The sequence below is a fragment of the Parasteatoda tepidariorum genome, chromosome 5 (genome assembly GCF_982258835.1).
Source record: "Parasteatoda tepidariorum strain Cologne lab strain chromosome 5, Ptep-v5.0, whole genome shotgun sequence".
NCBI lineage: Eukaryota > Metazoa > Arthropoda > Arachnida > Araneae > Theridiidae > Parasteatoda > Parasteatoda tepidariorum.
This window is the reverse complement of record NC_141759.1, coordinates 118,964,287-118,990,730: the sequence shown is the minus strand read 5'-3', so window position 1 is coordinate 118,990,730 and position 26,444 is coordinate 118,964,287. Positions and strand designations below refer to the sequence as shown.

At 28.4% G+C, this 26,444-nt stretch overlaps 1 protein-coding gene across 1 annotated transcript; it reads right to left on the bottom strand.

Moving 5' to 3' along the window:
- Nucleotides 1–1,961: 1,961 nt before the first annotated feature.
- Nucleotides 1,962–26,444, bottom strand: LOC147810099 (beta-ureidopropionase-like). Its single transcript, XM_087164976.1, has 12 exons — nt 26,189–26,444; nt 24,182–24,276; nt 23,388–23,549; nt 21,023–21,077; nt 18,467–18,581; nt 15,604–15,685; nt 14,659–14,690; nt 14,075–14,101; nt 11,125–11,183; nt 3,678–3,804; nt 2,670–2,758; nt 1,962–2,022 (listed from the first exon to the last, which is right to left on the bottom strand). The coding sequence occupies exons 2-6, from the start codon at nt 24,272–24,274 to the stop codon at nt 15,658–15,660; spliced, it is 453 nt and encodes a 150-aa protein (XP_087021102.1). The 5' UTR covers nt 24,275–24,276; nt 26,189–26,444; the 3' UTR covers nt 1,962–2,022; nt 2,670–2,758; nt 3,678–3,804; nt 11,125–11,183; nt 14,075–14,101; nt 14,659–14,690; nt 15,604–15,657.

Sequence of the window (26,444 nt, the reverse complement as noted above, 5' to 3'; positions counted from 1 at the left end):
AAGATGGCTCTCTAAAGGGAACTGCTTGAAAAGATTCATGAAACTGCTTGATACTCTTAGTGATTTTTTAAGCGACAAACCTGATATGAAGTATCTGTTAATAGTCGAAGGAATTTGTGAATTATTTAGCCGATATCTCTGAAAAACTAAATATATTAAATAAGCAACTTCAAGGAACAAATAAAACTCTTGTTGATACAAAAACGAAGATATTTGGTTTCATTACCCTTATTGAGTTAAGTCTGAAAACAAAAACTTGGATCAGTTTAATTGTCCCCAAAAATTAAAAGTAAATGATGCCGTTTTACTTGTTATTGTCGATCATCTGAAAATTCTATCGGCTGATTTAAAAGAATGATTTTCTGATTTAAAACAAATAGATTTTTCAACACGGATGATGCAGCCAATGTCAGTGCATTTGTCTGTTATATGAAGTATGCAGTATCAAGAAGAACTCTCAGAAATGCAAAATGATAAATCAGTTAGAACTATTTATTTTATAAAAGGAGTGATGGCATGGCTTTGTGAGGAAACAGAAATCAAGTACCCAAATTCAACCAAATATGCAAAAAAACTATTGCTACCGTTTCCATCTTCATATTTAACTGAATGTGGATTTAGTGCTGTAAATGATTTACTGGTAGAAAAAAGGAAATCACCTGGATATAACACAGTGGGGAGACTTGAGGCTTTAAGTTTCTTATATGAACAATTCAATTCTTTAATATTAAAAATTATGTGTATGTCACATAGGGGGACATAAGAATTTTAGAAAGGCTTGAGTGGGGCACAGCACAAAAAAGGTTGGGAAACACTGATCTAGAGTATTTATCAATAATTTTTTGGGAAAGATTTCTGTATCGTGATCAATGGAAGAAAAATCGCCCAGTCTTGACAATTTTCAAGTAGTGGCTCACAAGAAACTGAAAAAAAAGCAGAAAGGGGGACCAACTCAAAGGGTATCGCTCGTAACCAACCTCTACATGTTTTTTGAAAAAAATTTGCAAGTTTAAAATCATTTGGCCCCTTGGAAATTGTAATTGAGGTGACAGATTACATACAAAATATTCCCATTCTTTATATACCAATGTGTTCTGTATGGAGAATAATTTTAAATCATTATAACATTTTTACCTAGATACATAATACACAAAGACAAATGTTATCGACAATGTCAACTTTCATCCATGCAATGGTGTCCCAACATAGAATTGAGTTAACATGTCTTATATACTAGTGAACTGCAATTAAATAATTGTAGTGGTAGACACACTACATTACCCCTTCACCAGAATTTTATCTGTGATAGAATCTATGAACAATACCACTAGTTGATTCATTGCTGTTTTGTGTATAGACTGGAGAGCTGTATTAAGTTCACTGGATTTTGATCGCTGGCCTTGACAGTTACATTAAGATCATACATAGCTCCTGCGTTGTCATTAGCAGTTGAGTGTATACAGAGAAATATTGTGTAATTGAGACAGAATAGCAACAGCGTGATGATGACGGATGACTAATCTAAGTTTGGGACAGAAATAATTTAGAAATGATTTCTTTATTTAGAGAGGGATAACGACATAAAAACTACTCTCTTAAAAATTTAACTATTTGGAAGAAAAGAGAAGCATCAAAAGCATTTTTTTTCTTTCTTGATATTCCATAACCTGTTAATAGTAGTATATATTTTATAAATTCAAGTTAGATTTTACTTAGAAAAAGAAGAACAATTTTAAAAAGTTCCAAAAGTATTTATTTTGGAACTAAAAATAAAAAAACTGATAAGGAATGTACAAAAGTTTTAGACAAAAAATATTTTAATTCTTGAAGTTGCAAATTAAATCAATCAGAAGACCTCTTACTTGTTTGAGTAGATTATGTTGCTGCTGCTCACAGAGTCTCTTTTCGCGAGCATATTGTTCATTTTGTTGAGGTGATAAAAGTATGGCTTGTGATTGTAGCATTGGATGACCAAGAGGTAGTGGAGCTGACTGTGTTCTCCCAAGAGAACTTTGAATGGTTCTAGAATTGAAATAGAGGTAGATTGTTTAATAAACTCATGAAACTAACAGATTGAAATGCATTCCAGTTCATTGAAATATCTCAACAAAAAATACGCACCTTTAAAGTACTTTTTAAGCATTCAAAAAAAGTTTAAGCACTATTACATTAACAAAATGCAAAATAAATTTCAAAGACTTTATATGATCATGATAAAATAACTAGTTACTGACAAAGAACTCTTTTCTTGATTATATTAGCCACCATGAAAAGATAGAGAGATTTTTTGGTTTGATTTCAGTAGGTGTAAAATGAAGCCTGAAATTGCAAAATGCAGCAGAGTTGCATTTGAGAGTGCAAGAATCTCATCGAACCCAACTCAGTAGTCAGTCCCAAGTATTTCATCAAACATGTAACATGCTTGGCGCTATTATACGTTACGGGTCAACGGCATGGATGGTGGTTGAATTAATTGTGAAAACTCTGAATAGAACAACGTGAAAACCACACTTTTGCATAATACACAGCAAAAATCGACAACATCTCATTTTCGAAAAGTGAAAATTAAGCAAGGGCTTTTTAAAAACGAAAATAAGCACTTTTAAGGTCTTTTTAAAAACGCTATGACCCATGAACTCTAAGTTAATCCAGTGATTATACAAACATACCTATGTAATCTTTGTGCATCAGTGATTGTGGTAGGATACTTGTGATGCCAGTCCAGTATTTGGATACTTGTTGTAGGTGTGAAGTCTCACTGTAAAATACATTTTTATTTATAAAAATAAATATTTTAAAAAAATTAAAAAATACATAAATTTATTAATTTAGATGCTTGAATATATCTATTTTTATTTCTATAAACAAAAATGTTAGAAGAATATATATTATAAAGTTTATACAGAGTAACTAAAAATTCAACTAACCAATTCAGAGGGATAATAAAAGACACTAATAGAATAAAAACTGATTGTAGAACATGGTGCAGCAAACGATATTCAGAGGGTTGAAATCGTGAATGGGGCAAGCGTGACCTATTTCTCAGTCCATGCGACTTTTTCATATGAAGTCAAATTCAATCACTAGTTTAAGCAAGACTTGTGGACACACTACAGAATAGTACGGTTTGTCATTGATTTGGCAGACTTCAAAAGCATAGGTGTCATCTCCATGTGCATTCGAGAATCGTTTTTATGTCGTTGTAGACTGTAAAATCCCATTTCCCTCTTAACGTGGTTGGTAATCCCTTGTTCTGTGTTACGTTTTTATCCTTTTCATATCTAATATCACCCCTATGAATTTGTGAGTCAAATTTTGTAACATGCTGTATATTAAAGCATTTATAACTAATAAATTAAATTTATTAATGTATTTTTACTTATGCAAGAATTACAAACAGATTAAGTTTAACAACAAAAAAAATTAAAAGAAATATAGAAATTTTCACGTACATTAATATATTTATTATAATTTAAACATATACTATGCATCGATTTCAGCGAAGTATTTTTGCATTTAAGTTAACAAAGAATCAAAGTTATTGTAAAACAAAGCAATAGTTTGAAGCTGATATCTTTTCAATTTGACTTAAAATAAAAAATTTATTACGTTTAAAAAATATTTGCATGATTAATTGCTACTTGGACAACTAGATTTTTAAGAATTAGAGAGTATACCTGGTAATGCTGGGTAATATGTTAAAGACTGTAAGACATTTGATGCAAGAGGCATTCCTAGTCTTATGGTGGAAATATCTCTTTCCTGTACTTCAGAACCAGCTGGTACAGCACTTTTACCAATTTTCTGTAGAGTGGATAAAAAATATTCAAGATTCAGTATAGAATATGATAAAAATAGAAGTTGCTTTAAAATAAAATTGAAAGAAAGCTCATTATTTAAATTAACTTAAAACTTAATTCACCATTGTATTGCCCTTAGCAAAAGAGACATATGCCTAAAGTGAGAGTTTTAAAGAAGTGAACAAGAACTGTTGACCTCTTTAACCCTTTGCTTACGGCTGGTACAATATGTGGACCACATGCGATGGTACAACGTGGTTTACCGTAAGCAAAGGGTCAAGTAATGAGGGTGTTTACAACTTAGCGTCTAAAGAACTTGGAGGGTATGTTATAAGTAGACAGCACTAAAAAACGGACAAAATATGCATGCAAATATGCACTAAAAAACTTGAATATATGCTCTTAAAACTAGAAATATGCATTTAAAATAGAAATTAAAAGTTCAACTTATTTAAATACTACTACTTACTTTTTCCAACAAGCACAGCTAAAACATTTTTTTGTTAAAAGGAAGAAAATCAAAATATTTCTTACTTGAATCTACAAATTTCTGAAGAAAAGGCTAAAACTGAAGTATGATAAATGAGAGAAGAAAATACATCGCATTTTCCGGAAAGATTTTATAAAGTGAATAATTTTGGTTTCAATACACAACTAAGTGTTTTTCCAAATTTTCAAGAGTGAATTGATGTCGTCGGTCATCAAAGATCATTTTGAAAGCAGAAAATGACCTCTCCACGTCAACCGATGTTATTTGACAAAATTTGTACAATTTCGTATTCATTGGTTTTACTTTCTCTGGAAGTTCAGTTCCGTTTCCATTAAGAAAATCATTTATCTTCTTCACTGGTGCAAAACCCGAATTTTTGTTTTGAACGAAACACCATTTTTCCTTTACTTTCTTCCCAACTGAGTTTGGAGGAGCATTGATGCACTGTTGAATTTTTTTCAATTTCGGATATGGCCTCAGCCAGGGGTTGCTCCACTTAAGAAAGAAAAGTGAGTGTCAATTATGGTCAAGTCCTTCTGCAAAGAGATATCCTGTAGTAATTCTTTTGTGACATAAACTGAAGAAGCACAGGAACTGTCAATTGCATCTACAACTGACTTTATTGCATCAAAATTGTTAGCGTAAAAACGTGCAGCTTCAATCCATGTACCCCACCTAGTTATCACAGGCTGTGGAGGTAAGAGCAAATCAGGATACACTTCTTTATACAATTTTATGCGCACAGGTGCCTTGAGAAAAACTTTCTTGATACTAGAAATTAAATCATTCACAGAGGAGAATACTTCTCGAACAGTCTCAGCCAGTCTGTGAACAGCATGAGCCAAACATGTAATATGAAGCATTCTGGGATAAAAAATTTCCATTGCTGCTGCTGATTTGACCATATACGGAGCATCATCACTGACCGTATACCGTCGCCTTTCAACACTAAAATACTCTAGATCAATTTCAAACCTAGTTAAACGCTGTTGGGCTAAAATTCAATTTATAGAATTTCTGTACTTTTTAACCATGAAAGTTAAATTTTTTCTCCAAATGATAACCCACTAATTTTGGAATCTTAAGCTTGAAATCACGTCGTTGTGACCGCAATGTAAATTTTTTTTTCGATAGTTCACCGGTAAAAGAAGTTTTACGGCCAAAATAGTTTCAGCTAATTTATGACTTGAAAATAACAAGCTTGAACTTTTTTAAACGTTAGGTCATTGTAATTATACGTTAGTCCAAAAAAATCATCGTTAGTACTCCAACTGAAAAAAAAGTTGTGTTCAAATCATGTATTAGCTTACTTTTGACCTAGAAATGAAAGCTTGAGTTTTGTCCACTAAACATTACTCAGTCTAAGGAATCATTAGCTCAACAAAAGTTTTCGTTAATCCATATACCAAGAGAAGTTAAAGCCAGAACAAATGTTTGCTCGTTAATGCTCGAGAAAACACAAGTTTAATACATACCTTTAAACGTTAATTTATTGTAAGAAAGCGTTAGAACTATGTAAATTGAATAAACTTTTGTTAACCTTTAAACGGTATATTATTGTAAAAAACGTTAGCACTATGTTAACTGAATAAACCTTTGTTAACCTTACAGTTAAAACATCTTAACGATTGTAATATCAGACGATTGTAACATTATCATTTTGCCTACTATTTGTGTTAATTCAGAGCTGCCATCGCATTGCTTTTGGTAGTTCCCTCCTTCCTAAAGGGAGTAATTAATATTCTAACCGGCAACGATCAAGCTTATCCGGCTTAAGCTCATTTGTTTATGTTTTGTTTTCCTAATTTTTAATAAATGTTATTAAGTTTAATCTTGGTGACTATTCAATAAGTCCATACTCAGTAACCGCAGATACCGCACTGTCGCACAGGATTTTTTATGGATCTATTTGAATAATTATATTCAATTTCGAACTGTTTATTTTGTTAAATAAAAGATGACTTTCCTTGCGAGAGGCAGGAAAGAAGATTTGCTGACTATTGCTACCGAAATGGGCGTTGCGAACGTTGAAATTATTCGAACTTAAGAAATGCATGGTAGAAAACGAAAACTACGAGGAAGATTTTGTGAAAGAATTGTTGAGTTCACTTATAGAAGAGAGAAAACTGCCCGGATGTCATGTTGGCACCAAAACACATTTTCGAGTGACACGCCCTCACCACGCATGTTTTGAAATTTGGGATGGGTACCAATTGAGGACAATCTAAGAGCTGTTCTCTACAGTCAAGAGGTGCCGAAGCTGGCGGCCGCTATAGTCTAGACTAGACCTTTGATGTTATCTGAAGATCCATGGAAACGAAGACAACAACAATCTGTAACATATCTATAATAGCGAATGCGGTTGTGATCCTTTATCATATCGCAGTTTAATCACAAAGCAAACACTTACTATTTGATATAGACCCATAAAAATTACTGGGTGTTAAGTCTGGATGTCCCTGGAAAAATTCGGGGGGGGGGGGTCGTCATCTGACCCGTCCTATCCAAGTACTAGGATGTTCATTATTTAGGAAATCATAAACGTCTGTCTGATATTGAGTAGGGTGTTCTCTCTCAGTGAGAAATGAGGAACGCATAACTTCTTGCAATTGTGGTATTAACTACAGTTGCAGCATATCAATGAATAAACACAGCCGCGTTCGCGACCATTGATCGTTGCATGTTGCAGAGAGCGCAACAAGAAATTGACTTGAAACTTGAAGCTTCAAATTGCATATTTATGATTAAAAAAAATGTGGTGTTTCCTTGTCAGATAAAACAAACTTCGTTAACGTGTTGATAATATATTTTTTGTTATAAGCATTCCAAACCCTCACAGGGAATCGGGATACACTCTGTATATAGATAATATCTAAATATTCCGTAGTTACACCAATGGAACACGAAACTTCGATATAAATTTTATAAAAATATGAATTTTAAGATAATAGAAAAGCAAAGATAATTAACGGACAATTAAAAGCAAATTAAAGATAAAAATTAGAAACGACATATATTCTAGTTTTTTCGATTATTAAAGCATTTAAAATTTTGGCACACTGTGCCTTCAAAAATATATATTTAAATGTAGTAGGTTTTGAATTTTTAATAATTTTTTGTTAACTTTATAAAAATTACTTTATTTGTAAACTAGATATTTTTAAAGTTTTTTTTTAATGAGAATGCTTTTAAAAAATGAAATATTCAATAAAACATAAATTAATATCTTTGCATTTTGGAATTTTAATATAATAGTTTTTGCGTCCTTTTTAAAATTCAGTGAAATTAAGTTGCAAAGCAATTAAAATAATTTGTAACAATATTAAGTAGATTTTTTCCAATTAACCATCGGCTGTTGGTGTACATTGAGCCCCCAAGGTCTGTATTTGGCCTCAAACCACATTAATTAAGTTTATAAATTAAGTTTACATTTTGAGATTAGTAAATAACAAATTTAGCTGAAAGATTAAGTTTAATAATTATTAATGAATCTATAATAGTCTGTGAAAATTCAACTATTTCAATTCAATCATCAATTCAATTATTTTATTTTAGAATAAAAAAGTGGGTTTTTCTAAAAATAATTATAAAATCAAATAAATAAATGAAAGTTGTTGGATTTGTTTGCGCATGGGTAACAGAAAAAAAGCAATATGTAAAAAATTATGCGCATCACACAAAAACTATGTGAAATTAGTTTATATTGATACACTTATTTTTTTACAGACACATTAAAACAAAATATTGCAAACACTGCCATATTAACTCTAGTGGACTATAATTTCAGAGGCATTTAATAAATCGTATGCGATAAAAGATTGTGTGAGTTTATAAACAAGGTTTTTGATATTAGTTATATTCGAATCAGCGCATCATCTATAATAACCTTAGTAACGGAAATTGTACAAAAATGATTCTGCTTTAAACAATATTAATATTCAATATAGGGTGTTTTATAATGATTGCTCTTAATATATCAATAATAGTTTTATAATTATGTCATAGACGAAACCAATGCCTTTGAAGTAGCACATTATTATTTAGGAGTAAAAAAAAAACGAGTTACAAAACAAAAACGAAATAACTGATACTATTGTTTACCCTTTTGACCCAAAAAAACCTGCTTTTCTCGATTTTAATTCCAGTGTTTTCGGAAATGATCTGGATATTGAATCATTGGAATTTAAATGAAACTTTTTATCACATGAATTAAAAATTCATTTATAACCCTTTATTGATATAGATTATACATTTAATTATTTACATGCCCATATTTATAAAGTCTAATTTTTCTCATTACACTAGGCCTAATATAGATTTCGGACATTTACCATAATTGAACAAATTCATATATTAATTTAGAACTTCTGATCAATGTGTAAATTGGACCGTTTTTTTTATCGCTTGTGACCGTTAAAAAAAAGTTTTCTATTGCAAGTTGCCAACATTATTGTTACCATGAATGACCGAAATCAGCAGAATGTCGTTCATCGGTGAATGTCCGAAATACTTGTTATACCCTATTTAATATTAATTTATTCATTGATATTATTTTATTTATTCGAGATTTTAATACCTGCTGAGGATAGATTAGGAGAAACAGTACCGGGCAAATGCATACTAGGCAGTGGCACTTGACCTTACAAAAAACACTGATGTATGTCATACAGGGCAAATGTATACCGGGCAATGGCACATAACTAGACCTAGAGTATATTTCGGACATTTATCAAAGTGACTATGTGTTATCAACATGCACCGGTGGAAGGCAACAATCACCAATTTCGGGGCCGGGATGGCTCAGGGGATAGAGCGTTCGCCTTGCAATGAGATGAACAGCGGGTTCGAATCCCCGCGATAGCTGGTCGATATGAATTCCGCATCCAGTTTGCATAGAACACAGTGCTGATGTGAAATATCCTCAGTGGTAGACGGATCATGGGTTAGAGTCATCTTGCCGTCAGGCTAACCGAAGCAGGTTTTCGTGGTTTTCCACTCCATGTAACGCGAAAAAGGGTTAGCTCCATCAAAAATTCCACCAAGGAGGCAAATTTCTCCCATTACCTGATTCCTTGTCTTCTGGATTGGGTTCAAAATTTCAAGGTTGCGTTGTTGAACATTAGCAGTCGTAAACGCAAAAATTGGGTCGGCAAAAAATCACAAATTTCGGTCATTTACCGTAACGTTATAACAAGTCATGCATTTTTTTTCTTATATACTTTAACACAGCTGCCAACCGTTGTTATCAAGAGTTTTTTTCTAGTAATAGTAAAATGAATATATTAATATTTATATTTTGATTAATTAATATGAGTATCAACTTGTAGTTCCCCAAATTTTAACCCTTCTTCTGAAACTTTTGGTCCTTAGAAAAGATGATAGAAATGTATCTGAAAAGGTGTTCACAGAATATTTACTACAAGATTAACTATCCTGGTTTTTGTTTCACAGCATAGGATTTGGCCCTGACTGGTTAGAAAAGATATTAACGAATGGAATAATGATCCCTAATTATCAAGAATCTGAGACATATGTTCCCTTCTGTCAAAGTAGTGAATGATTTGTCAGAAAGAGCTGTGAAGCTAATTCAAGAATTGGTCAATTGTCATTGCAAAATAGCCTCAATTTTTTTTAAAGAGGCAAACGAATTACATTTACAATGATTGTTATTATTAATTAAATGTATAATGTACTGTCTAAACTGAGCCAAATGTTTCAGTTACTGCTTAATATAGCTAGCTTGTTGTGAAAAACTAGTTTCTATTAAAAAAAATATTTTTGTTCTTGTCTCAGCGCGTATGAAACGATATAGTTTAAAGATTAAATCAGTAAATAGTACTGAGCAGAGATAGAAAATCGATAACTGACTTAAAATTTTGTAAGCATTCTTATTTTTCTATACGTCACAGAACGTCACAGGGCAGGTGCACCTTCGATTTTTTATAAGTATTTTTTTCACATACATTAATTCAACGGTCTAGTATTTGCGTTATTCAAAAAATAACACCTGAATTTAAAATGCAATTTATCAAATAGGAAGGTATGCAATAAGTATTACTTAAGTAGGAATATTAACATAGCAATATTTTTATTCGAGTCAAAAATTTGAATATTTCTTATAAGTTATAATTTTTTATAAACTAATCCAAAACTTGTAATTATTCACGTAACTTGTAAACCTGTGATTAGTAAGGAATTCCTGCATTATTCAAGAACAGAATTTTTAATTGAATTACACTGAGTTGATGACTTCCTAAAATAATTCTTGTTAATTATATGAGCTCAACATTTTTCATTAAATGGCTATAAATTTATGAGCTTATTAAAATTATCATTAGATAATGAATATAAGTAATTAATGATAAAGATTATCGTTGTAAAAGGAATATTTTTCTTTATCATTGAATAAGGATGATTTAAAATGTTAATCTATAAGTTCAACAAATTTCTTAGAGTATCCCAATGAGTTAATAATCTTAACTTTGGTCAGCATTTCAAAACGTTTGGAAAAAGTGAAAAGAGCAGTACAATAAGCGAGCAACAGCTGAATATAAGCGACCTGAATAATTACAAAAAGCGAGCAACAGCTGAATCCCCAGAATTGAAGAGTGGCACCCATGTTTATAAAGCCATCGACATAAATTCAACACATCAAGTATTAAAAGTTCTGAATTGTGTAAATGTCACATTGTTGTAAGATAATCTGGACATAATTGAACACATCAAGTTCTTAAAAGTGTGTTTTGAATTGTCAAAATGACACATTGTTGTAAGATAATTTGCAATCACAGTTATAAGTATTTAAAAAAGTGTAATTAAATGTAAAACTCTTACCCTGCTCATTATTCAAAGGAACTTTCTTGCATTGCTGAATGGATTCGAGAGCATACAATCTGAAAGACAAAAAGTAAACTTTAGTTCTAAATAAGAATATTTTTGTTAACAATACAAGACATTTTCAAAGTCGTATTTTTCAAACAAAGAGCTAAATTAATCGCGTAATTAAAATAATTCCTGGTATTAGTCCATGAGTTCACGTAATTTTTTTCATGTCATGATGAAATTCTTACTTTATTAAACCAACTCTAGTTAATCCCCTCAGCACTTACAGCCTTTTTCAGGGAAATCATATGCTAAAACAAATTAGTTTTTTCAACAAACAGGAATGATTTAATGTATTCTTTAGAATAATTTTTGTAAAACGCTGAACACATAAAAAATATCAGTGATAAAAAAATCCTCTTTTTTCAGTTTTAAAATCCATCTTAAAAATACAAAATGCAGCTAGTGGATTCCAGGATTGTACTGACCTCTGTACTCGGTAGTAAAAGTTTCAAAAGAAAATTTTAAATTGCTCAATTGCAATTATGTTCAATTTTGATTTTCTTAATACTTGCTCGACATGATTAATTGCTTCTCTTACTAATTATTTTGAGAAAAAAACATTGTTTTTAAAAATAAATTATTAATAAAATCAAGATGCTGTAACAAAACATAATCTACAGCTTTCGACTCTTTTCTCATCATGTACCTAGTCTTGTACTACTTTATTCGAAAAAATATTGCAGACCACTCGAATATGTAACATTATTCCCTTCTAAATGTTCCATCTTTTTTCAGTAACGGCTATTGCTACTTAAGATATATCTGAAGTATATTTCTTTACTTAAAATTTACGATCAGAGTTAGTAATGTCAAGTTCTACCAACATTTGAAATGTGGAATTTTCTATTTAAATATTTTCCATAATGTTTTACTTATTATATTGGAAAAAGTTTTTCAAATATACTTTGTAAATTCAGAGCTCTATATTGAAATTTAAACTATGTATCAAAGAAAACAATTAAAAAAAAGAGTCCCATATTTACTCCACTTTTCATTATACGAAATTCTTGAAATACACAAAATTCGCTATGCAATTCCGTTGTATCACTGATTTATTTAAAATACTGTTGTCATTTCGATTTAATTTACGATTGAATAATTTATTTTCAGGTGGTTTGGAAGCATGTTTAGGGGGTAGGGGACGGTGAATAAATTTAATGCTTGTAAATGTTTTGAACCATGTAAAAAAAGTTCCTTATTTCAAAATGTATTCTAAATTTTTAAAAATGATTTTTATGATATAATTGATACTATGTCTAATATGTTGGAGAACATTTTAGTAATTTTGAAAATTCTTGTACCAGCTATAGAATGTTGGAACATGAAATTTTTAATTAAAGAAGACTATTTTTTCTAATTAGATAAATATTTAAAATTTTTTACGCAATTTTATTGTATCCCTGGTTTACATAAATTACTGTTGTTATTCGATTTAATTTATCTTGAAATATTTATTTTTAGGTAGTGTTGAGGCCGTAATAGGTGGTGGTGAGTAAATTTTAAATTTTGTAAGTGATGGTAACCAAGTGAAAGTATTTCTTGAACTCAAAAATATATTTCAAATTCTTAAAATGGTTTTCATGTTCTAATTTATAACATTAAATGGAAATATAAATATTTTAAGAACACTTTAGAAATGAAACTTCTTATACCACAGATATTGAATGTTGGAAAAATGAAGTTTTTAAAAATTTAATTATTAAAATTCATTTATTTATTTAGATGGTGGTGCGGGAGTTATCGTGAGCAAAAGCAAGAAAATTTGAAACGTTAAAAATTACACACAGAATGTTCCGTATGACCTCCCTTAATAAACATTTTTCGACACCTTGTCAAAAATAGAGTGATAAAAACATTCATAATAATAAATTATTTAAATTTTATCACACTGAAAATAAATGGACTCTAAATTACGTATTAAAAAAGAACTAAATGAGCAATAAAATATAGAACTTATGAAGTATTGGAGTCTACTAAATAATTTAATCCTTATTCTCTGTTACTCAGAACTTATTTAAAAATAAAAAAGTATAAACATTAATAAAATTTTATTAGTAGATCTGACAAGAGATTTTCTCACTTTCAAAGCTGCAAATAAGAAGTGTCTAGTTTTATGCAAAATAGTTGCACTAAGATGACAGGTCCAAGCCAGATATTTGAAAATAGTTAATTTTGAAACAATTGATTCAACTTATGCAAATAAAAACCCTCCCGTATTTCAATATTATGTTAATAATGTATCTTAAAAATTAATTGTCCTAAAATGGTAAAATGACTTAACTTTAGTTGTTGTTTAAATTAATTTTCACTTTTAGGTCACTTTTGTCCCTTAAAAGATACAATGAACCAATCATAGAAGAGAAAAAAATTAAATTATGATCATTCTTAATTAAAGAAAGAATTTGAAATTTCATGAAATATTTGCATACTTAATATATTAAATAATCATGCAAATTATAAATAAATTAAATAAAATAAATCCTTTTAAGAAAAAAAAATTTCGAACGGTAATATAATGTGCAATTTTTTCAGTATTGTATCAGTATTGCATAGATTGTAAAATTTTGTGATATGTACTATCTTAATATGTAAATCAAAAAGGATATATTTATGCTTATATTCTGAAGGGTTAATTGCTGAATATTTTAACATTGCCAAATTTTATTTTGAAAGAAATTATCCTAAGAAATAATAAAAAAGAAAATACTTTAAGGTAACACTTTTCTATGTCTCAATTAACATATTTATTTACTTCATTGAATATATGTAAAAAGTATGTCGATAGTGTGCAGATTAATTACATTAAAATAATATTCCATAAATTATGGTTCGCCGAATGTCACATTATCTAAAGAATCGCTTATACACAAAAATATTAAGACTGATAAATCATATTTACCATAAAAATGTCCAAAATCCTTGTGTGCTGAAAAATAAAATATAATGACGCTATTTTTTTATGAAATAACACACTAATAATATTAAAAATAAAGCAAAATACTCAAAAAGATTTGACAATACTAAACACTAAACAAAGTTTTTCTTACAGTGACAATTTTTTTAAATGATAAAAACTATCGTAACTGATCAAGTATACCTAATTAAAATGCATATCCAACAGCTTTTTTCAAGATGACGACCAGCATGTTTAATTATTTAATTGCAACAAAACATGGGAAGTTTGGTTTTTATTTTTAATAATTATTATGAGGAGGAAAAAAAACTTTAAATTTTTTTTTATAATGATGAAATTTCACTGTATTTTTACTTAGTATTGATGAAAGTTTATTTTTTCAAAAAAAAAATAAAAAGTATAAAAGATAGTTCTAACACATCTTACTAAAATCTACACAAGAGAAAAATTTCAGAAACATTTATTTATCGTTTACTCCATTTAAAAAAAATCTAGTAATACTAAAAACATTGTACAATTTGAACTTAACAAATACCTTCATTATATTATTATATCAAATGAGATTTTACCTGGTTTTCCATCACCCATTTGGAAAAGTTTCCTGAAACAAAGAAAAGTCTTTTTACATTTGAACTTAAATTGGCACTTTAGAGAACTTAAGGTTTAAGAGAGGGGTAAAAAATAAAACTCTAATCCATTTACAAAATCAACACAATTTTATATGCCTCTATCAAAACACGAATAACATTAAAATTGATTTTACACAAGAGAATACCAGGCTATTCCAGCATATTAACACAATACGATTGTAATAAATAAATAAAAATGTGTACAACCAAGAAAATTTTCCAAAAGAATCGAAGAGGTTATACTTTTATACTTATTGCCTATTAACGATTTTGAATAAATTTACAGTAACGAATATAAATAATGACGATTTTGATGCAATAAATTTCTAGTAGAAACACAATACAAGCAAAAAATTTTTACAATTTTCAGTTATCATCGCACAGGGCATAATTTTCATTTTTAGTTACTATCTTTGTTAGATTCTATTAAAGAAAAATGAGAATTTTAAGTACAAAAAAAATTCCCAGTGGTGTATTCAAGACTCCTTATATTTGAATACAATTTTATTTAATGCTGGGAGCATTTATTTATACATTGGAGCTCATATAATTTACCAAGAAATGTCAAAAAAAAATAATTAATTTAAAAGTTAACGTATATATAAATGAATTTAAACTATGGAAACCATTTTTATAATATAGCAATGTAGATAAACAATAACTAATAAAAAAGCAGAAAAATAAATAATTCAAAAATATAAATCAAATTTGAAAGTGATACATATTAATTAAATAAAACATCTACATAAAAACCTATTTTAACTAAAACCATTATAACGATATTACAATGTAAATAAACAACTGACATTAAGGTAGTAGAATAATAAATATCACAGAAAAAAATACAAATTAAATTAAATATGAACATTAAAACTAATTACTTACAGTTCCAACCCGATTGATTGCACAAGTAAAATAGCCATTGGCAATAGCAGCACATCATGTCTCTATGGGCCACATGGGTTCACTATTAATATATTACATCAATTAAAGATATTATGCATACTTTTTGTTCAAAATCATTCATGATTTTAACAAAAGAAATAATTGGAAAAAAAAAGTTTCATTATATTTAAACATGTTAACAAACTGTGGATAAGAGAAAAAATAATAATATAAATATGCCTTGGATCACAATTACTTTAGCCATATTGCCACTTAATGTATTCTTGTTAAAAGAATGATACATTTAATTTTATTTAGAATAAGCCTTAAAAAAATCTTATTTAAGATGAATTAAATAAGTATAAATGTATACATATAGTAAGAAACAGATTTACAAAAACATTAGTGGAGAAAATTGCATCAGAATGAATGAGAAGTTTAATAGCAACCTTGATAAGGAAGAAGCAATTTGGTGCTTTATAATAGTAGCATTAACTAGCATTTGAGTGATAAGAAATTTTTCTTTAAGAGAAAAAGAAATTTTTCTTTCTCTGAATTGAGCAACATAGTGAGAAACCAATTTCTTACAGATGAAAATAAACAGACTAATTGGTGGGAAAATTGGGTTAAAACTCTTTAAGCAAACTGCTTTGAATTAAGTGGGAAAAAAAAACATTTTTAGCTTATTACATCAAAATTGTTTGTCTTATTATGTTTTGTTTTAAAAAAGTTGTTAAAAATTTTATGCGAAAAAAAAACAATTCAAGAAAAGAAAAGAAAGATCAATGTATTCTGATGTAATTGATTTCTAATATTTGATGTAAAAATGAAGAAAAAAAAACATTCGAAAACTTAATTTGAAAGTTGCAGTTTAACTATAATTTAAATTAAAAGTTATATAGATTTTGGAAAAATTAATTTAAAAAAAAACTTAAATAGGAATAAATAATTTCTATTTGATTTAACAAGTTTGAAACAATCTTAATTTGCAATTTGTTATATGTTAGTGCATACCTGCCAGCTTTTACGCATTTGGCGTAAAATTTTATTTTTATATTTAAAGTGGTAGTAAATATACACTATTTTCTCATTTATAAATTTATATTTTAAATTATTTTCATAACCAGTATTCTTAAAGAAATTAAGCATATATGTTAATATGTGTTATTATCATGGTTGTCAGCTGAAGCTTCTTGAAGTACAACTTATTTTTGTACTAACAATTGAAATTTTAATTCCTTTTTACTACCACTGGGAAAAATCATAATGGAAGGGATCAAAAGTTGGCAGGTATGTTAGTGGAATGGAATATATAAAAAATTAAACTCTTTCTTTTCTTTCTTTTTTTTTACATACAATTTCACAATATGTATTTCTGATAACATTTTTCTAAAAGTATAAATTAAAATTTATATTGTTGTTGTTGTTTCTAATGCCACTGGTCACTACCAGCAAGCCTGCTTAGTGAAACTCGTCAATTTAAATATAGTTATATATAATTTCATTATTTCAAATCTGCCAATTCACAAATCATGGCTTCATAAATAGTTATACACAAAACTATGAAATGTGAATGCATAAAATTAGCTTACCTCACTACAAAAAATACTTAATTCATTAATATCAGTACTTAAATTTATTTTAGAGTTAGAAATGTTGAAAATTTACTCATTTACAACATGCAATTAAATAAATAAAACCTTAAAAATTATTATACTATTGTTATAAGATTAATCAACAAGAGAGAATATTAACGAAATTTCGAAAGTAATTTTTTAAGAAGTAAAATATTAACTAGTTATGTTGTATCTATTTATTATGATTAGTATTGTGATTGTATAGATAAAAACTTAAGATACAACATAAGCAAAAAGACAAGTAAAGATTAATTTAAGCTACCAAGTAAAAACTAGGATGTTAAATCCAAAACAAAACAAAAATATTTGCTTTATAAAGACCTTGTTAGAAAGATGTTCATTCAGGCTGAAATGATAGTCAACATTATTAGAGTTACTAAGTTTATTAGTTATGTAAAAATCAAGATAGCATAATTTTGATAATCTAGTGATAAGGTTGGTGCACATAACATTTCGAGAATATTTAATACATATATAATTTAAACATGATATAAACGAAAAGGCACTTAATTAATATTAAATTTAAGGGAAAAAAAGAAATATTTATAGTTAAAAAAATACGTTATAGTCAACCAGGAGAAATCCATATGCCGCCCCGCAACATGAGCTTGTTTGTTTTCTCCTGGTTCTAGCCATAACCATCTAGATGGTTATGTTCTAGCAGCCAAAAAAGCTCTTCGAATGATAATGAAATGTCACCTCAACTTTTGCGACTGCGCTGTTAATGGTTTCCACTAATTAGCCGCAGACAGCTGGGATAATTTATCTCTGGTCAAAGGGAACGAATATCTCTGCAGCAGTGGTGCTGCTTTCCAATGTTTAGAACAAAAACTTTCTCTTTTCAGGGAGTTTATCAAAAATTAAAGCTCCATAAAATTGCAGTTTAATGAAAGTGCCTAGCAATGATACCGAATAAAATACACTCATGAATACAACAATTATTAAATCTCTGGTCACATTATATATTATTAATTATGTATTATTATCAACAATTGACTGTATTACTTAATACATAACAGTTATCATGAAAGACATTATCAGTAACTATAACCACCAATAGTAATTAAAACCTGTAATATATTTTGAGAATACTGATTTAGAAAAATATTTTATTAAAAAATTCACTTAGAATGTTTAAGACATGCATATACTTAAAACATTAAGTTTTATCAATACACTTCTTTTACTTTTGACAGCAAACTAAAAAAAATATGTGTTTAGCTTACCTTAAGTCTCCAATAGTAGCTGATGGATTAAAAACAATTTCAGCACCATTAAGTCCATAAACCATCCACTTTTGCGGATGATGCCTTCCATAACAGATGTTGATTGCAATTTTTCCTGAAAATGAAGTCAATTTTATAATTTGTTTCATAAGTTGTAGGATAATTTAGGAAGTCCATCTTCTTTATAGACGCAATACAACGGATTCATTTTAATATAAGCTTATTACAATAAGGAAAAAATTTTTTTTGTTGTATGAGATTTTTCAGAACGCCAGTTTCAAATCAGCAATCGGATTCTCTCTACAAGCAATTCTTTTTTAAATGGACATTTTTAGCAAAATGTACAATTCAAATGTAAAAATAAACAAGGGGTCACATATATGTTGTGACAAACTTCTAAGGGAGATAGAACACATCATCTGGATAAACATTGCATAGGAAAATCATATTCCGCTTGGAGTGCTACTCTTTTATGAACTGTTTCTTTGTATACTTTTGAACAGGTTATAATAGGGAAGTGCCTATGCAATTTTAATCCTGATTATGTATCTTAACTGCCACAGAAAATCATTCTCACATTTACATGACTCCTTATTATGTACAATGCCTTAAAAATTGTACATTTTAACAAAAAAATTAACTAAAAATGTGATTTTAAAAAAATATTTAGCTTCAAAAGCCAAACTTATTTCCGATTAGAAATTCCCACACCCAAATTAGGCAAGATCAAGTATTTGTATAAATGCAACAAAAAAATTTTATACCTCAGTGATATTGATATTATTTTATAGTTTAAACTTGCATCGATTTCTCCAGAATTTCCTAATGATATCCATGAAAAAATTTCAATACAAGTTTGAATTGTTCATTTTTTTTTTATTTATAATTTGAAGTTTAAAACTCAGTAAATCAAAAATAGTGCATTTTTTTCACAATTTCTTTTTCTGAGAGAAAATATGAAATAAAATTTATTAAGTATAAATATCAAACATACTTTTTCTAGGGATTTAATTAAATTCAAAGATACATTTTTACACAAGATTCCCTCTTTATACTCTATGCATTTATGAAATACCAGAGCTAAGCTATTTGAATTTTCAATTTAAAAAATTCAGCAATCATAAAAATTTTTCAATCTTAAAAATTCATGCTGTCAAATAATACAGTATACAATTATTTATTTAAAAAATTTAAAAATTTATTAAGTTAGAAACACAAGTTTAAATTTTCATAAAGTAAAATAGTGTAAAAAATTGCCATCACTAAAAGACAAAAAAAATTCTGCTAAATACTTTTTAAATTAACATTAAAAACAAACAAAAAGCTAAAACAGAATTAAAAACTTTGATGCTGATGAAATAGAAAAAAAAAGTCTATTACAATTAAGCAGACTGTGTAAGCTTTTCTTGTTAAATACTTTAATTTTATGCAGTACAATTTAAGAAATAACTGTTATTTCTTTAGCAACAAGCATTTTTCTTAATTTGAAATAACTCTTCAATTTTTTTTAAAAATTCTTTTCTTAGCTTAAATAAAAAAACAATCATAAAAAAATTTAAAATAAAAATTAAGCATTTCATTTTACAAATATTGTGTCAGTACGTCAGGCTTGGGATGTATTCATTATAAATTAGACTTGAAATATTTTACAACTGTTTAAGAATTCCGATTTATTGTTTTCATAAATAGCAAGTTTTACAAACTGAAACATTGATTTCTACAATAATGTAGGTTTATAACACACTGTAACATAAAAATAGATCTAGGTATTGTGAAAGCAAAAAAATTGCTTTTTTCTCGTAATTTAATTTTTTTTAAATACGAGCAAAGACAGGCATTTTTTAACCACAGATATTTACTACTATAAGCGCTATTTTTGTATAAAGATTGCCCATTTCAATTCCAATTAAAATACATTAAATGAGTAATGCGAAATATTACTAATAAAAATGTAAAAAGGTTCTAAAAAAATTTGCTATTCAATTTTAGAGTATTAAATAGATATAAAAATTAACATACTATCATATTTAAGATTAGCTTTAAATTATTATAAACCCTTAACTACACACATATATATAGAGAGTTAAATAAAATTAAGAAAATAAAAAAAAAGTGTGCAATAATAATCTTTTCCAAAAACTATAAGAAACGACAAAAAAAACAAGATTTAAAAAAAATTGTTTAAAAGTAAAAGAGAGGTTGCAACTAATGTAATGTAATGCTGGATTGTAAAACCAGACTAGGGAGACAAATCTATATTCTAAGCAGTGTAATCGAGTCATCAAGTGTTTTGTGGATCAAACCTATGCTTACAGCACAGTTGACACGTTTTAGACTGAGGTTGGATAAATTTAGTTGAATAGAGGAATAAACAAAAGTGTACATTAAAAACTCATCATCATATCTGGCTAGACAGCCCAGGGTGGGCCAGTGCCTTCCTTTGAATTCGAATCCACTTCTCTCTACTTTTGACACTTGTTCGCCAGCTTTTCTCCTTTAGAGAAAAACTGGCGAACTCATTATCATATATTTTAAAAGAAAACTATACATACTCACCAAAACGAGTTTGAAATACAGGATGCCGTAAGTCACTTTCCATGTAATAAGTAGACTAAAACAAAATACTCATATATATTGAAAATATAACATAAAATTGCTGCAATTAAAAAATACACTTAGCAGGTAATTACAAATAATAGAGTTGGTAATTAATTTTATTTCATTCGTATTATTGTTTTTAATGTCTTAAACATGATTTAAACTATCATGGTCAAAATTCTAATTCAAAAAGTTATGTCTAAAAGTGTCAAAAGCCTTAAATATTACATTTTTGTAATAATATGAGCAGATGTTGAATTGTCATGAATTTTACTATCATAAATTTTATTATCAAAAATTAGTTCTTGACATAAAAAATGAAAGCTTAAGTCTCAAAAATTAGCTCAAACAATAATATACAATCTATAACATATGATATAGGTAATGTTTACAGTAACCATTAAGAGGAGGAATGTATGCACAAAATAATTTTAACTGATTTTAAGTAGGTATTAAATTGCATATAAAATTAACCTGGATTATACTAAAAATGTAAAACATTTCAAAATATAATTAACGTCATTTCAGTTAGTTTCATTAATATTAATTAATTTCATGCAAGTGTTGTCAATTTTCTTTAAGTAGAATGAATTTTCAAAACCTGAAACTGGCATTTTAATAAATAATAATTTGGCATTGAATAATAATCATAAATAATTTTATTTTAATTATTTTATTTTAATTTTTCAGTTTTTATTAATTCAATATTTCACAATTCAAGAAGATAATATTCAATGATTTTTTAGAGCTTTTGAAAATTGAAAATTGGCCATTGTGATTTTTGAAAGATTAAATTTTAAGTTAGCAAATTAAAGTCCTTGTCAGTTTATAAACTTGTTAGTGGAACCATTTGTTTATCATCAAATATTTAAATACAAAATCAATTACGGCATTATTCAAATTTTTTTTGTTAACAGACTCATGACAGCAAGAAATCTAAATCAAAACAAAGGCAGGTACTTTATTTACGTCACACAAGAGCTGCACAATGGGCTATTGGCAAAGGTCAGGGAACATCCCTGAGAATGATCTGAAGACATGCCATTGCAATTTTGATCCTCTGCAGAGGGGATAGCTCCCCTGCTTTGGTAGCCCATCGAACTGCCCAAAGTCAAGCACTTTATGGAAGAACAGTTTAAGGAGGACCAATACCTTCACCCTCGGTCCCTAAGCAGGCTGATCAAAGTTGTCACCCACCCGCTTACTGACCGCAGCCATTGATGCTTGACTTTGGTGTTCTACTGGGAACCGTGTCTTAACGATTAGTCCACTGCAGGACCATCAAAACAAAGAGTGAGATAGAACTGTTAATCTGAAAAGTGAGATAAAGCTGTCAAGTCGAAAGGTGCACTACAATCCCTTTCATCTGCTTTCTAAGAAATTGTCCATTATCAGGTGTTTTATTACAACGCTAGGTTCTTTTCCTCTTGCCCTTATACGTCAAATTATTTTTAACCTCTCTAGACATGAGGTTCTGGGTTTGTCAGAATGCAGAAGGGTTTGATGTCAGGATATGAGGAATTTTCTTCTAATCGAAATAGGGACTAGCTTTCAGTTTTATGCCTATTCTGACAGATAAATAGAAAAGGTTTTCTTTGACTTTTACTAGAATTAGCTTCAACTCTTTTAACATTAAATTTTAGTTACTGACTTATTTGAAATTTCCAGAAGAAAGTTAAGCTTTATAAATTTGCACAAATATGAATAACTGAATCCTATTTTACAGTTATGCTCATACTGTAGAGCAAAAATAATATTATTCTGTTCTTATACAAATTAGTTATACTATTAGTGGTCATCCGCTTATAGGAATCAAATGCTTCAGGTATGAATTTAATAAAATGCCAGACACTGTTTCAAATCACAGAATAAATTTATAATAGTACATTTAATAGTTTTTGACTAAATTTCATATTGAAAAAAATATCTTTTAAATTTAAGTTTTTTAAAAAAAAATTCCTTAAAATATGTTTAAATAACATATTTCTAACCAGAATTATATTAAGAAACAAGTTGAATTGTCAAGTTTAAGAATGTAATTTATACAGTCAATTCCTGTGAGATTTCAGAAGGCGACTGAAATAGTCTAGTTGATTGGAGCATGTAGGACATGACCGAATCTCTGCTCATAAGAAATATTTGCTAAACATGAAACTATGCATAAATTGAAGCATTTTTTGTTGTTGTTGTAACACAGTGATAATAAAACAACAACAGACAACTTTTTTTATAAGTGTTTTTAACTGATAATCTCAAACTATCTACAATTTTTCTTTAAAACATAATTAAGAAAAATATGTTTTTTTAGTAATTGAACACTTACTTCATTAAAATCACCAACACGTGGTATATGATACTTGTGAGATTTTCCTAAATATGGTCCAGAGCTTGAAATGACAACAGCAGTATTCCATATAGTATCTCCATAAGTTTTATCTCTTTCAAGAATATTAGATACAATAACCATATTGTGTTTTGCAGCTAACTACAAAATATAAAGAAACACAATTAATGTATTGAAATAGTTTTTTATTTTGGGATGTTAAATATGTTAACTGTGACAAGTATATTGTGAAACCACATTAGTCATTTTGTCGTGTTATATTAAACTATTTGTCATGCCTCCATGCTGTGCTGGAGCAGTGATCTAGTGTAGATGCAGTGAATAAAGATATGTGAGAGTCAGCACGAATTGGCTGTGAGGAAAAGACATTCCTTTGTAGGAGTCTGGGGAAATTATTCTTTGGACAGAGTGCGATAGTACACTATTCATATGTCACTGTGTTTGTTTCATAAATTATTCATATATTTTTTTCTAATTAGCATCCTATCAGTATACCTTTATGGAAATTTCATAAATCCTTCGATATTCACCTAATAATTGATGGTTGATTAGTGGAAGAATTTTCAAAAGTGTCATTATGAAAAAAAAAATACTTTTACTACTTATATGTTTATTTTTTTATATCAATTATATATACAAGAAGAGGAAAAATAACTTATTTTCAATAGAGATAAATAAACAAGATAAACTGCTTAAAAATCAAATATGTGTATTAAACATTTAAAATATATAATACTAATTTCTTTCATAGAAATAAAACCTTTATAAATTACCTCTGCACATAATAGTGTCGTAGGACCACTTTCTGCATTTTCAGCAAATTCACACCACGGATATCTTTCTCTCGTGCAAAAGGAAAAGGGCATTGCTATAAAATATTAAACATTGTATCACACTTAGTTTACTACTCAGATAATTAATATTCAGATAATTACTACATCCACAAAATATTAATATTTTCAACAATAAAATTTTTTAATGTTTATTAATTTTGATTTTTGTAAAAAAAAATATGTATGCTAGATTAAGCATAGGTTTGGTATGTTTTCATGCTTGACAGTTTCATACTGTTTTTAGACATAATCTTTTTTCCCCAGTGACTAACCTTTGCCTTCTTTTCTTAGATCATTAAACAAATTTTTGACAATTCAAACCAAACATGCTTATGACACTTGTATCATCAAAAAGGATTTTATGACACCAGAAATATAATCCCAAAACATTAATAACTATGTAGTAGCATTTTAGTTCAAATTCTTAGTCCATAGGGGTTAGTGGGAGGTAGTTTCCCTGTAAAATTATAGTATTATGGCCGTTTCAGATACATTTCAATTTGGATACGATGTAAGGATATTTTTCCCAGAAAAATTAATAAAATCATTTAGAAAAAATTGATTTAAAATGTAAAACTTAAATTGAACATAGCCACATTCTAAAATTATAAAAATAAAGAAAAGAAGTCCCTCAAAGGGATCAAGAAAATTATTCTCTTCACGTCAAGAATACTTTGTAAAGATATCCATTTAACGGTTGGGACCAGGAGGCCGAAGCCTCTGGTTCAACTACTAATAATTCAAAATTAAAAGTGAATGAATTGTTCCCAGTGAACAGTTAGGATCACTTGAAGAGATCCATGGTTGGTGATTTATCAAAAGATAACATAGCCAAAAATAAAGCCTACCCCCTCATAATCAATATTAAATTTGAAAATAATTTGGCAAAAGCGAATCGCCAAAAAGACTGTTAGAATTAGTATAACCATGTAACTGAAACATTTTTGTGGTAAGAAATAAAGAATAAAGAGTTAAAAATAGATTTTTGTTTTTGATTTAGTTGCAACAGTAAATTATGAGTCTTACATTAGTATTGAAATAAATGTTAGCTGTTACATTGATTGATAAGAAAAGAATAAGATTATTTTTTATTAGCTTTTTATAAAATGTATAAAAATTAAATAATTGGTTTAATTTAATTAAAATTCGATTAAGAATGATTAAAAAAAATATACGAAATTTTAAAACCTAGGAAATATGAAATGCCTATAGTGGCATCACATATGTCCCAACTGGACACAGAAGAAAAAAATGTATAATATTTATTTCTTTATTTTTTTTATATAAATTTATGGATCTCCAAAGAATGATTTAAAAAAAAATTTAAAAAATTTTAAAAACTAGCAAATATGCAATGCCTAGTGTGGTATCAAACTATATCGTTCTTCTGTATCAACTATGGGCTTTTAGAATGAATTCCCCTAGATGAACAAAAGGGATTTTTTTTCTCTAAAAATTAATTGAAATTCCCTACTTCTTTAAACTAGTCTTTTACATAAAAAACTTTCTTTCGACTTTTTTTCAACAAACTAATTAAATCGGGAAATATATAAAATGTGTTACAATATGTTTTTTAAGCATATAAGGTAAATATAGGAAAAATCAATAACAGACAATAAAAGTTCAAATGAATATCCCAAAGTTATTAGAATGAAAGGAGATTGAGTATTTATTGACATAAAAAAGTTGAAAAACATGTTCTCATTAAAAATTTGTACAAGTTACCAGATCAATCTGAAATGAATCCATCTTTTCTATTAAATTGCTTTTCTATTAAGTAACACATAAAATAAACCACTTCATTATTCCTGAAAAAAAAACCTTAATTCTCCCACTCTATATTAAAATGCTCTGAGGTTAATGTTCCCAATAATAAAAAAACTATTCTTTCTAACTAATAAACTAATAGTAAACTATTCTAGAAATATGAAAAAAGCATTCTCTTACTCCATGCTTCTTGGAAGCATATAATATTAACTCCACACTGTGCTGCTATTTCACCAATCTCCCGAATACGATTATGAATGGCTTCTCTTTATCTTGATATTGGTGCAGTAGTAGGTTCTACAATCGCATGTTGTACAAGACCAACTCGAACAAGACGGGGAGCTCGGAGATCTTCAGGTAATGTATCAAAAACATAACCTTTCAGTTCAAGATTTTTGCTAGTGGTTTCAGCTAAAACACCTTCAGAAAATTCTAG

Excerpts from the sequence above, each read along its gene's own strand:
- LOC147810099 (XM_087164976.1), bottom strand. The coding sequence starts at position 24,274 with ATGCCCTTTTCCTTTTGCACGAGAGAAAGATATCCGTGGTGTGAATTT. Across the intron at positions 23,550-24,181 it reads CGACACTATTATGTGCAGAG|TTAGCTGCAAAACACAATAT; the intron begins GTAATTTATAAA and ends TATATTTTGTAG. Across the intron at positions 21,078-23,387 it reads GTGTTGGTGATTTTAATGAA|TCTACTTATTACATGGAAAG; the intron begins GTAAGTGTTCAA and ends ATTTTGTTTTAG.